We start from the raw sequence: 14,229 nt of genomic DNA on the forward strand, positions 1-14,229 counted from the left end.
AACCACTAAGATTGGGTAAATGCAGCAAAGGGGAATTTGGCCTAGCATTCAAGTTTTTTTATAAGGACTGTGTTACCTGGTGATCAGAAACTGAATTGTCTTTAAAAAAAAAAGCAGCAGCAGCAAGGGAGGGCGCTGCAGACAGGCGACACAGCTTGTGCTAAGGCTGTGAGATCATGGAGGGTGGAGCTCATTTAATCCCCACATCCTATAGTCTTGCAGAATGCTGTGTCTCCTGTCTTGATTCCTTTTACAACTATTTCTTCTTCTTTTTAAACATGGTGAGTATCATTTTAAAGAACTGAGGTATAGTTGGTTTGCAATGTTTCAAGTGTACAGCAAAGTGATCCAGATTTTCTTTCGTTATAGGTTATTGCAAGATATTGGCTATAGGCACTTCCCTGGTGGTCCAGAGGTTAAGACTGCTCTTTACCGCAGCATATGTGGGTTCGATCCCTAGTCAGGGAACTAAGATCCCGCAGGCCATGCAGCACAGCCAAAAAAAAAAAAGCCTACTGGGACTTCCCTGGTGGTCCAGAGGTTAAGACTGCTCTTTCACTGCAGCATATGTGGGTTCGATCCCTAGTCAGGGAACTAAGATCCCGCAGGCCATGCAGCACAGCCAAAAAAAAAAAGCCTACTGGGACTTCCCTGGTGGTCCAGTGGTTAAGACTCCACACGCCCAATGCAGGAGTTCGAGGTTTGATCCCTGGTCAGGGAACTAGATCCTATGTGTTGCAACTAAGACATGGAGCATTGAAATTAATTAATTAATTTAAAAACCCAAGATATTGAGTATAGTTCTCTGTGCTATACAGTAGGTGCTTGTTATTTATCTGCTTTATATATAGTTCAGTTCAGTTCAGTCGCTCAGTTGTGTCCGACTCTTTGTGACCCCATGAATTGCAGCGCTCCAGGCCTCCCTGTCCATCACCAACTCCCGGAGTTCACTCAGACTCACGTCCATCAAGTTGGTGATGCCATCCAGCCATCTCATCCTCCGTCATCCCCTTTTCCTCCTGCCCCCAATCCCTCCCAGCATCAGAGTCTTTTCCAATGAGTCAACTCTTCACGTGAGGTGGCCAAAGTACTGGAGTTTCAGCTTTAGCATCATTCCTTCCAAAGAACACCCAAGACTGATCTCCTTTAGAATGGACTGGTTGCATCTCCTTGCAGTCCAAGGGACTCTCAAGAGTCTTCTCCAACACCACAGTTCAAAAGCATCAATTCTTTGGCGCTCAGCTTTCTTCACAGTCCAACTCACATCCATACATGACCACTGGCAAAACCATAGCCTTGACTAGATGGACCTTTGTTGGCAAAGTATTGTCTCTGCTTTTCAATATGCTATCTAGGTTGGTCATAACTTTCCTTCCAAGGAGTAATTTATGTATAGTAGTATGTATTAATCCCAAACTCCTAATTTATCCCTGCCCTGCCCCGCTTTGGTAACTGTAAGTTTGTTTTCTATTGACAAGTATTTTTAAAGCACTTACTATGCATCATACCTTGTTCTCAGCAGATATGTAAGCAAATAAGTAGGTAAGATCTGCCTTCAGAGAACTTACATTCTGGTGGAAGGGCAAACAAAAAGCAAGGGAGCAAACACAACACGCCAGGCAGGGAGCAGGAATACAAACAAAATAAACAGAACAGCATGGCCGGATGTTCTGCTGACTTCCCCCTCAACCTGCTGCAGAACCTGACCTGTTCTCCCCTCCACCACCACCACCGCATCGAAGCCACCGTGGCCTCTCACTTGGGTTGCTGTAACGTTTCTTCTTTAGCTCCTGGACTCCCATTGTGTGCATCCCCGGTCCTGTCTCACATGCAGCCTGAAGGATCCTGTCAACGTAGACTAGATCATCTCTCATCTGCTCTCAGCCCTCCCATAGCTCCCATCTCACTCAGGGTAGAAGCCAAGTCCTTCCAAGGGTTCACGGAGTCTGATCCTGGGTGCCTCTCTGACCTCGTCTCCCTGCCACCGGTCCCTTGCTCACTGGGCTCCAGCCACACCAACCTCCTTATTGCTCCTCACGTGCTCTGGGACAGTTGCTGCCTCAGGACCTTTGCACATGCTATTTCCTCTGCTCCTAAGGCTCTTCCTCTCTGTCACCATGAAGTGCTCTCGCACACCTCCTTCAGGTCTTTTTTTTTTTTTCGTCCTTAAATTAATCTATTTATTTGGCTGTGTTGGGCCTTAGTTATGGCACACGGGATCTTCATCGCATCATGTGGGACCTTTCATTGCAGTGCACAGGCTTAGTTGCTCCAAGACATGTGGAATCTCACTTCTTTGACCAGGATCAAACCCAAGTCCCCTGTGTTACAAGGAGGATTCTTAACCGCTGGATGGCCAGGGAACTTGCTCTTCCAGGTCCTTCTTCAAGTGTTCCCTTCCCAGTGACATTATTTCTAGTGCCCCTAACAAGAACTGCAATCCCATGTCCCTGCATTTCTTATCCCACCTTGCTTTCTGCCCCCCCAGCACAGTGTGTGGCACCATCCACATGCTATATATCTTTCTTATCTACTGTTACCATCAGACCCTCGCCCTACCAGCACCCCGGGTTAGGCTCCAGGAGGCAAAGATTTTGTATTTCCTTCCTAGAACTTACACAATGCTGGGCATGTGCTTGAGGAAAACACTTCTTGAATGAATAAATGAATGAATAAACAAATGATTACTTCTGAAAGGAAAGACCTCTCTGCTAAGAACTGAAGGATGAAGTGATGGTCCTGGGATGGGAGGAAACCTGGTCCAAGCAGAGGAACAGCACATGTGAAGGCCCTGAGGGCAGAATCAGACTTGTCAGTTACAGCAAAAGAAACAAGGCCAGGGGCTGGGCGCCATGGCAGGGGCAATGGGGTGGAGTCCAGCCTGAGAGGCTGCCAGGGTCACAAAGCAGAGCCCCCGGCCAAGAGTAAGGAATTTAGATCTGATTCTATACTTTTTAAAAACACCAAGCCCTCTCCATGTTTTAAGTCATTTCAACCTCACATCAACCATGAGCTTGGTGGACTAATTATTCTACTTAACAGAAGAGGCAAATGAGTCCCCAAGAGATTAGGCCACTAGACCAGGGACTTTAAAAAGGTAGGACTTAAAAGTAGGAAACACAATGGGAGCCTTGGGGGGTTTCTTGGGTTCGAGTTTCCCCTCCAGACCTCCTGGAGTGTAGGCCTTGTGGCCCATGTCTCCTGGGGTCCTCCTTTGGGGCGGATCTTTGTGGTCACTCTGTAACAGAAGGGGTGGGCCCAGGAGGAGGGAGACCAGAGGTCGGGCAGGAAGAGTAGCTGAGTCTGACACTTGAGGCCATAGCTAGAGTGGAATGTCCCCTGCTGAGTCCCAGAGCTCGCTGCCCACGCCAATAATCAAGAGAAAGAAACATGTGTACATTGTCTGTGTGCGTGTGTGTGTGTGTGTGTGGGTGTGTGTGTGTGGGTGTGTGTGTGTGTAAACTGACCCTGCCAGCCCTGCCTGGTCTGAATTTGGAAGCAACCTCTCTCTGCCCCTTTGCTGACTCCCAAAGTCTTTCTCTTGGCCCCCGCTGACCCTACCCCGCCCGCTCCCCCCGGCATTGGAAAGGGTGCAGACAGCTCCAAGTCCCAAAAAAGGAGAGAGACGAGGTGTTTGTGGGTACTACCACTGGGGGTGAGGGGTGAACATCTGGGGTCTGAAGACCCTTAAGATCTTGAGTTTAGAAGCAGAGACTGGAGCCAGGGGACTGGGTTTAATTCCTGGCCCTACCACGAGCTGTGTGACTTTAAGCCAGTTACTCAACTCCCCAAGCCTCAAGTTCCACATCTCTAAAACGGGTTCATAACCAAGAATACTGCCGTGCGCGGCCATTTCCTTCTCCAGGGGATCCTCCTGACCCAGGGGTTGAACCTGTGTCTCCTGCACTGGCAGGCATATTCTTTACCACTCTGCCATCCGGGACGCCCTGGAGTCTGATTCAGTTCAGTTCAGTTCAGTCACTCAGTCGTGTCCGACTCTTTGCGACCCCATGAATGGCAGCACGCAAGGCCTTCCTGTCCATCACCAACTCCCAGAGTTCACCCAGACTCATGTCCAACGAGTCAGTGATGCCATCCAGCCATCTCATCCTCTGTCGTCCCCTTCTCCTTCTGCCCCCAATCCCTCCCAGCATCAGAGTCTTTTCCAATGAGTCAACTCTTCGCATGAGGTGGCCAAAGTACTGGAGTTTCAGCTTCAGCATCATTCCCTCCAAAGAAATCCCAGGGCTGATCTTCTTCAGAATGGACTGGTTGGATGTCCTTGCAGTCCAAGGAACTCTCAAGAGTCTTCTCCAACACCACATTCAAAAGCATCAATTCTTCAGCACTCAGCCTTCTTCACAGTCCAACTCTCACATCCATACATGACCACAGGAAAAACCATAGCCTTGACTAGATGAACCTTTGTTGGCAAAGTAATGTCTCTGCTTTTCAATGTGCTATCTAGGTTGGTCATAACTTTCCTTCCAAGGAGTACGCGTCTTTTAATTTCATGGCTGCAGTCACCATCTGCAGTGATTTTGGAGCCCAGAAAAATAAAGTCTGACACTGTTTCCACTGTTTCCCCATCTATTTCCCATGAAGTGATGGGACCGGATGCTATAATCTTCGTTTTCTGACTGTTGAGCTTTAAATAAACTTTTTCACTCTCCACTTTCACTTTCATCAAGAGGCTTTTTAGTTCCTCTTCACTTTCTGCCATAAGGGTGTTGTCACCTGCATATCTGAGGTTATTGATATTTCTCCCTGCAATCTTGATTCCAGCTTGTGTTTCTTCCAGTCCAGCGTTTCTCATGAGGTACTCTGCATATAAGTTAAATAAGCAGGGTAACAAGATACAGCCTTGACATACTCCTTTTCCTATTTGGAACCAGTCTGTTGTTCCATGTCCAGTTCTAACTGTTGCTTCCTGACCTGCAAACAGATTTATCAAGAGGCAGATCAGGTGGTCTGGTATTCCCATCTCTTTCAGAATTTTCCACAGTTTATTGTGATCCACACAGTCAAAGGCTTTGGCATAGTCAATAAAGCAGAAATAGATGTTCTTCGGGAACTCTCTTGCTTTTTCCATGATCCAGCCGATGTTGGCAATTTGATCGCTGGTTCCTCTGCCTTTTCTAAAACCAGCTTGAACATCAGGAAGTTCATGGTCCACATATTGCTGAAGCCTGGCTTGGAGAATTTTGAGCATTACTTTACTAGCGTGTGAGATGAGTGAGACTGTGCAGTAGTTTGAGCATTATTTGGCATTGCCTTTCTTTGGGATTGGAATGAAAACTGACCTTTTCCAGTCCTATGGCCACTGCTGAGTTTTCCAAATTTGCTGGCATATTGAGTGCAGCACTTTCACAGCATCATCTTTCAGGACTTGAAATAGCTCAACTGGAATTCCATCACCTCCACTAGCTTTGTTTGTAGTGATGCTTTCTAAGGCCCACTTGACCTCACACTCCAGGATGTCTGGCTCTAGGTCAGTGATCACAGCATCGTGATTATCTGGGTCATGAAGATCTTTTTTGTACAGTTCTTCTGTGTATTCTTGCTACTTCTTCTTGATATCTTCTGCTTCTGTTAGGTCGATACCATTTCTGTCCTTTATCGAGCCCATCTTTGCATGAAATGTTCCCTTGGTATCTCTAATTTTCTTGAAGAGATCTCTAGTCTTTCCCATTCTGTTTGCTGCTGCTGCTGCTGAGTCACTTCAGTTGTGTCCGACTCTGTGCGACCCCATAGACGGAAGCCCACCAGGCTCCCCCGTCCCTGGGATTCTCCAGGCAAGAACACTGGAGTGGGTTCCATTTCCTTCCAATGCAGGAAAGTGAAAAGTGAAAGTGAAGTCACTCAGTCGTGTCCGACTCTTAGTGACCCCATGGACTGCAGCCTACCAGGCTCCTCCGTCCATGGGATTTTCCAGGCAAGAGTACTGGAGTGGGGTGCCATTGCCTTCTCCGCCCATTCTGTTTACGTAGGTTCAAATTTGGCAATCACTAAACTGTCATCTCAATCAAGCCACTTAACCTGTGGAGAAGGACATGGCACCCCACTCCAGTGTTCTTGCCTGGAGAATCCCAGGGACGGGGGCCTGGTGGGCTGCCGTCTATGGGGTTGCACAGAGTCGGACACGACTGAAGCGACTTAGCAGCAGCAACCTGTGTCTCACCTGTAAAACAAGTGTCCACTTCTTAGAGTTACAGACACTAAAGTGTTAATACACATTAATGCCTGACACATAGCAGGTGCCAAGGGTTTGCTCTGACAGTGATGGAGGAGAAGGAGGATTCATTTAGATTTCTATTGTTTTGAACAGGGCCTGAGACGGAATAGATGCTCACAAAAACAAAGGGCAAGAGGGGGTGGCAGTCACATTCGCCACAGCTGCCCCTCAGTCCCCAGTGGTGGCAGCCAGGTTCCCTGGTGGGGACAGAGGCCCAGCACTTCTAGAGCATTCGGCATCTCCAGAGAAACTAGAAATCTAGATTTTTATGCACACTCTCTCAATTTTTACAAGTTACCTTTATTTAAAACACAGTATAAATCAGACAAAGACGTACCTGAGGGCCAGGCTTGGCTGTGAGCTGCCAAGTTTGCAAGCACGGGTTTGAGTCCACTGTGACTATCTGTTCTTTTCTCTTTGGCCATGTTGTGTGGTATGTGGGACGTGATAGTTCCCTGACCAGGGATCAAACCCGAGTCCTCTGCATTGGAAGTGCAGAGTCTTAACCCACTGGACTTCCGGGGAAGTCCCCGTTGTGGCTATTTAATTCAATGGACGTAAGTTTATTTATCACACTTCCAATCGGGTGGCTCAGACGGTAAAGAATCTGCTTGTAATACATGAGACTGAGGTTTGACCTCTGGGTTGGCGAGATCCCCTGGAGAAGGGAATGGCTACCCACTCCAGTATCCATGCCTGGAGAATCCCATGGACTGAGGAGCCCAGCGGGCTAAAGTCTATGGGCTAGCAAAGAGTCAGACACGACTGAAGGACTAACCTTTTACACAACATCACCTCATTTGATCCCTGCAGTAAGCACCCTATGAAGTGGTCATGTTTCCCAGCTCTCCATTTGACAGGTGAGACAGCTGAGGCCCAGGAAGGTTGAGCCATTTGCCCAAGGTCACTTGGCTGGGAGTCAGTCTGGGATCCTCCCCTCTCAGCAGTCTATGTCCTTTTCTGTTGCTACTGGCTCTGAAATGAAGAGTCTTTAGTTGACTGGTGCCTTCAGGCTGAAGGAAAAGGAAGACGGTCTTTGAACAGGGTTCCGGAAATTATCTCAAACTCTCAAAGAGCTCAGGGTGGCTTATCCAGATGCTCCACAGGCCTGGGAGGAATGAGGCTGTGTTGGTCTACTATGTAGCTTTGGCACAGGAGCCCAGACTCTCTTGATGGTACTTTCAGCAAGGCTGTTTCAGCTTCACAACCAGCATGTAAGACATTACTGACTGCTGTCTTGGTGACAGCAGTAATCACTCCCCAAAGCCTGGAGTTGCTTAAAAGCAAATTCCTTCTGATGTTATATTCAACTAGAACCCTGTCTCTTTGGTTTTCCATGACAATTACATAGCACTGTGTCCCCACGAACTGGCCTCAAACACAAACAATGAAGGAGAGACAGCCAGGGGTCTTGGAAAACCAGCAGCAAATCTCAAAGCTGCTCAAACAAAGGGTTAAGCTCAATGGTTAAACATAATAGCTTAATGCCTTTTGCTAAGTAACTCTGAGCTTTACCAGGAAGGCTGACAGATCCCAAACAGTGCAAACAATAGCTGGAATTGTTCTAGTGAAAACTCGTCCGACTGCATCATTTGCCAATAATTTTTTAAACAGCTTAACTCTCCTCTGCTTCCTTGACTCCAACCCGACCTGAAAGCAAAAGCCAGATGACTTGTTGTCCCAACGTCAACCCCCCCGTAAACAGGATGCCTGCTTGGATGGGGCGGTGGTAGGAGAGGTCCAGCCCCAGAGCCTGCAGGACACACCCGGGGCCGGGCCTGGAACCTGAAACTGACTAGTGCCTGTGGAGGTGTCAGCATTTCTTGGAACTGGAGACCAAGACAGGAAGTTCAGAACACGAACCAGCATACTTTTACCTTTAATGACTAGACAAAATTGTTAGCAAAGTACAAAGTTTTGGTCCAGAGTCAATAATCTAATTGGATGGGAAGAGAAACTGTCGTAATGACGGTACTTGGGAGAGGATGCGTGTCTAAGGCCGTCAGTCCCTTACCGTGTTCCGTGGGCTGAACGGAACCACCACCAGGGCCGCTAAAGCACACAGCAGGAGGCCTACCTTCTCTGTCACTCAGAGTCCAGACATCAGCATCAGCACGGCTAGGCTTCAGTTTACCCGGACGATCACTGTTTACAGTAAGGCTGGCTGAGACCAGTAGTTCTAGCATTTCCTTGTACCTGCAAGAAAACAAAGGGAAATATAATTTATTCATTAATTATGCATGCCTACTAATGATTCCCATTTCTTTCCCTAAGAGTATAAATATTAAAGCTGATTACCTAAACTCAGCCATCTTATAAATTCTACATCATAAAAATTCACTGAACTTTTCATCAGAGGGAAATGAGGAATTGAAATGAAGTACTTGCTCCCCTCCAGAGAATACACCCACTTGATTAAAACTTTCCCCTCCTTCCTCCTGTATTTTGCCATTAGAAAAATTATATTTGGGCCTTTTAAATGTCATCTAACTAAGCTGGAGTGAGCCAGGGAGACTTTCCAGTAGAGGCAGAGAGAAACAGGTGGCGAGGTAGGATTGAATTTGGATTCCTACAAGCCAGAGGCATGGAGAGAAAGTGGCGTTGACTGCAGTTAAGAGAGACTGAATGTGGTGTTACATGTCACTTATGCAAACGGAGGAAGGCTCAAAAGATGTCATGGATATGTAAACGTCCCTCTGGCAGCAGAGCACTCAGCCCAGCACTGTAGTCCCCATCAAGAAAGAATACACTAGCTCCTGAATTACCCAGGATTTTGATAAACGCTACGCAGGGAGGGTTGGAGAGGGCAGCAAAGAAAAGGGACAAATCTCTCGGGGTCATTCTCATTTTTTAATGAAAAATTTTATAACTCTTGCACTGCTGCTGCTGCTGCTAAGTCGCTTCAGGCGTGTCCGACTCTGTGTGACCCCATAGACGGCAGCCCACCAGGCTCCCCCGTCCCTGGGATTCTCCAGGCAAGAACACTGGCGTGGGTTGCCATTTCCTTCTCCAATGCAGGAAAGTGAAAAGTGAAAGTGAAGTCGCTCAGTCATGTCCGACTCTTCTCGACCCCATGGGCTGCAGCCCGCCAGGCTCCTCCGTCCATGGGATGTTCCAGGCAAGAGTGCTGGAGTGGGGTGCCATTGCCTTCTCCAACTCTTGCACTAGGTCAGTACTTATTCTTAAATTTCTAGCCCCACTTTGGTTAGGTCATTCCCTAACCCAAACCTCATTCGGTTTCTTTTTTAAAAAATTTATTTTACTGAAGTATGGTTGACTTTTTCTATTGCAGGATAATTGCTTTATAATGTGGTGGTGGTCTCTGCCATGCATCAATGGGAATCAGTTATAATTATATACACACCCCTTCCCTCTTGCACCTCCCTCTGCTCCCCACCCCTGCCTATCCCACCCCTCTAGGTCATCACAGAGCACCAGCCTGGGCTCTCTGTGTTGATTTACAATTTGTGTCAATTTCTGCTGTACAGCAAAGTGATTCAGTTATATATATATATATACATATATATGTATGGCGTATATACATCCTTTGGCATATTATTTTCCATAATGGTTATCACAGGATATTGAAGATAGTTTCCCTGTGTATACAGTAGGAACTTATTGTTTATCCATTCTATGCATAATAGTTTACATCTGCTAATCCTAAACGCCCAAACCAGCCCTCCCCCAATTCTCCTTCCACAACCACAAGTCTGTCCTGTCTCTGAGTCTGCTTCTCAAAGATACATGCATCGTCTGTGTTCACGGCAGCACTGTTTACAGCAGCCAAGACACGGAGACAACCTAACTGTCCATCGACAGATGAACAGATGAAGAAGATGTGGTTCACACACACACACAATGGAATACTGCTCAACCATAAAAAATGTGTCATTTGCAACAACATGGATGGATCTAGAGATTATCATACTAAGTGAGCTAAGGCAGAAAGAGAAAGACAAATACCATACGATATCATGTATACGGGGAGTAAGGTTTTTTATTAATGTATACAACGTCAAACACAGCAATTTTCAAAGGACTGAACTACAACCAATAACACGTGACACTGATTCAAGTCGTCCTCAGAGAAAGGCTATGGTAGTCACTGCACATTAGTATCCAAGGTCATCCTTGGCAGGATCCATCGTTACTGTGTTAATAGAACACAGTGTACCAATGGCAACATGGTTATGAACTCACATTCCATCCTGAAAAGACTGTGGATTCAAATTCCACTTCACTACTCAGTACCTTGAACGAGTTAACCAAAGGGCTCTAAGTCAAAGGTGTTCTCATTTGAACAATGGGGGTTATCAGTATCTCCATTACAAGGTCATGGTGAAGATGCAAAGAGATGAGACACAAATAAAGGACCTACCAGGCAGCAACCTAAATGCCCATTCTCTACCACAGGAATGAAGAATACAGGTAGAAAGGTCTCACAGTGGAATACAATACAGCAATGAAGAAGATTGCCCTGGAGCCCCACTCAGCACGATGAACAGTTTGCCAGACAAAGCCATGGGCAATGAGACAGAGGGTACCCAACATACGATACCATTCTTATGAAGTTCAAAAGTATACAAATCAATATGACACACTGTTCAGGGAGAGGTACAATCAATAAAAAAGATAATCGTATGTATAGGAAGGATAGACACCTGTTTCAGGAGAATGGTTAGCTAGGGGTCATCAGGGGATGAAATTTAGAAAGAGGTACCCTGGGGCTTCAACTGTGTTTGCAACAATGTAGTTCAGAGGTTGACACAAACTCTGACCCATCCAAATCCAGCTTATCTGTTTTTATGTGACCCATGAACTAAGAATGTCTTTCATATTTTTAAATGGTTGAAAATAATCCTAAGAAGGATAGCATTTCATGACCTGTGAGAATGATGTGAAATTCAAATTTCAGTGTCCATTAGTAAAGTTTTCTTGGAGCATAGCCCTGCTTGGCAGGTTACTGTATCCTTCACGGCTACTTTTATGCTGCAATTTCTGTATAGAGTAGTTGCCATAGAGACCCACAAAGCTGAAAATATTTCATATCTGGCAGTAAAAGTTTGCCACCCCCCTAAAAACAAGGAAGCTTGTTGCTTCCTCTAACAAGCAAGTGGTGGAGGGCAGGAGAAGGGGGTGACAGAGGATGAGGTGTGAATGGCATCACCGACTCAATGGACATGAGTTTGAGCAAGCTCCGGGAGACAGTGCAGGACAGGGAAGCCTGGCATGCTGCAGTGCACAGGGTCGAAAAGAGTCAGACATGACTTAGCGACTGAGCAACAAGTGGTGGCTTAGTCGCTGTGTTATGTCCGACTCTTGTGACCCCATGGACTATGGCCTGTCAGGCTCCTCCATCCATGGGATTTCCCAGGGGATCTTCCCCACAAATTGCAGGTGGATTCTTTACTGACTGAGCCACCAGGGAAGCTCTCATAGGGTTACTCTACATCTCTGCATGCCCAAAATACTTAATAATTTATAACAAAGAAAGAAATCACTTATCCCAGGACTTGCATATAGGAAGTACTTTATATGTGCTACCACATATAAAAAGAGAAAATTCCACACAAACTAGCTCCTAGTGTTTATGTCTCTCTGTTAGCTGATAAACATTTGGGTCCTAAGTGTTCCCATGTATACATGGGTCCTGAGATCCGGTTTTCTTGTTCCTCAAATGCCACAAGGCATTCCAGAAAGAGGCCTCTGTATCTCTTTAATATATCAAAACATATTGCGTGGAGAGTGGCAAATAGCAGACAGTGAACTTATTGTCTGACTGTAGGTGTCAGAAATTTGCATTTTATCCAAACTCATTCCCTTCATTCTTTTTGATATATGCAAATAATTGAAGGTTAAAAAATAGACAATGTTGTAAAAAACTGCATTGGTCTCTAGACATACAAATGCTCTGAGTGTGGGTATGGAAAGCAGCAAATTGTTAGCTAAATGACCAAACCCAGTGAAAAACGTAAGGAACTGTTTTACATCTTCTTAGGGTTTAAAAATATTGAAGTAGTTGCCAATATTTAAAAATGAGGTGATTTCACATAAGAATCTAGAGTTTCAGCTTCTCTTGAAGAATTAGAGGAATACTGACCGTTTCTGTATTGCAACTATCAGTTGGCTGCCCACTTTGGCCAAGGCATATGAGCTCGTTTGCCACAGTCCCCACCACTCCCTAGTGTCTTATATTTGACCTTTCTTTTTCCATCTCCTTGTATTTCCCCGTGGTCTTACAGGCTTTTGTGTTTGAGCTCCATGGATTATGTGCCATCAGACAAGCCTGATGAGGAAAGAGACAGCAATGTGACACTTTTGGCCTCAGTCCCATAGCTTATGGTTTTTTTTTTTTTTTTACTGAGTATTACTGTCAGATATGCAGATGACACTACCCTTATGGCAGAAAGTGAAGAGGAACTCAAAAGCCTCTTGATGAAAGTGAAAGAGGAGAATGAAAAAGTTGGCTTAAAGCGCAACATTCAGAAAACTAAGATCATGGCATCCAGTCCCATCACTTCATGCAAAGAGACGGGGAAACAGTAGAAACAGTGGCTGACTTTATTTTCTGGGCTCCAAAATCACTGCAGATGGTGACTGCAGCCATGAAATTAAAAGACGCTTACTCCTTGGAAGGAAAGTTATGACCGACCTAGATAGCATATTAAAAAGCAGAGACATTACTTTGTCAACAAAGGTCTGTCTAGTCAAGGCTATGGTTTTTCCAGTAGTCATGTATGGATGTGAGAGTTGGACTGTAAAGAAAGCTGAGCACAGAGAAATTGATGCTTTTGAACTGTAGTGTTGGAGAAGACTCTTGAGAGTCCCTTGGACTGCAAGGAGATCCAGCCAGTCCATCCTAAAGGAGATCAGTCCTGGGTGTTCATTGGAAGGACTGATGTTGAAGCTGAAACTCCAATACTTTGGCCACCTGATGCGAAGAGCTGACTCATTTGAAAAGACCCTGATGCTGGGAAAGATTGAAGGTAGGAGGAGAAGGGGTGACAGAGGATGAGATGGTTGGATGGCATCACCGACTCGATGGACAAGAGCCTGGGCAAACTCCGGGAGCTGGTGAAGGGCAGGGAAGCCTGGCGTGCTGCAGTCCATGGGGCTGCAAAGAGTCAGACATGACTGAGCGACTGAACAACAAGAAGAAGACATTGCAGGGCAACTAAGGCAGGACTCAAAGGCCCAGGGTCCCAGAGGTGAGACGTGGACTGAGCTAAGTCTGGCCTCAACTACTGTTCCCGTTACGACATTTGCCAATTTATAAGCACAGAAGAAAAAAGAAGCAGCTTAGAGTTTTCCAGTCTCAATGAGCTGGGGAGACAAAAACTGGAGTTCAGGTTACTAAGGCAGCTAGGACCCAAGGAGCTAAGATCTTAGAGATGTGAGAACCACAGAGAAGTCAGCCTGATGTCGTTGACAGTCATTACCTTTGAGACGTTTGCTGAAACCTAACCTGGGTGGGGTAAGAGTCAGAGAAGCAAAGCAGAAAGGTGGTGGCTAAGAAGGCAAGGAATGAAGCAGAGATTTGGCAATCTCCCAGTACCAGGGAGACAAAATTGGAGTTCACGGTCCATCAAGATGAGACTCCTTGGTAAACAAATCGGCCTTTTCATGAGACCTCTGAAAAGTCACTCCCTTGGAGTAACGACCAACCAAATAGATCCTGTTTTGAATCATTTAAATCTCTTATTAGATCAAAGTGATTTGCCTCAACTGTCACCACTTGCCAAAGAGCAACTTTTCTTTTGGGGAAGATGTCATCTTCCAAAGTTTCCAAAAATTTTTCCTGCACAATGCTTAGCATGTCACAAAAACACAGGCATGCAAGAGACAAAACCAAATAGTCAAAAACCAAGACAAAAAAACCAAACTCATATATAAGATTCGGATATCAGAGTAACTAAGCAAGGACTTCTCAACAACCTTGATAATGTGATCAAGAAAAGAGATTTACAATGGAAAATGCTACTAGAGAACTA

At 45.8% G+C, this 14,229-nt stretch overlaps 1 protein-coding gene across 2 annotated transcripts in view; it reads right to left on the reverse strand.

Moving 5' to 3' along the window:
* The window catches only part of EYA2 (EYA transcriptional coactivator and phosphatase 2), a 262,864-nt gene that overhangs the window by 168,409 nt on the left and 80,226 nt on the right, over positions 1–14,229 (reverse strand). The window contains exon 2 of one of the 2 annotated variants that reach the window (XM_027558366.1): positions 8,313–8,431. In XM_027558366.1, coding sequence (XP_027414167.1) covers positions 8,313–8,421 — 109 coding nt within the window. In that variant the 5' untranslated portion in view covers positions 8,422–8,431. Of the gene's footprint in view, positions 1–8,312; positions 8,432–14,229 lie in introns of those variants that run through there. The other variant, XM_027558367.1, reaches the window with a different exon arrangement.

Source organism: Bos indicus x Bos taurus, chromosome 13, assembly GCF_003369695.1.
Source record: "Bos indicus x Bos taurus breed Angus x Brahman F1 hybrid chromosome 13, Bos_hybrid_MaternalHap_v2.0, whole genome shotgun sequence".
Lineage (NCBI taxonomy): Eukaryota > Metazoa > Chordata > Mammalia > Artiodactyla > Bovidae > Bos > Bos indicus x Bos taurus.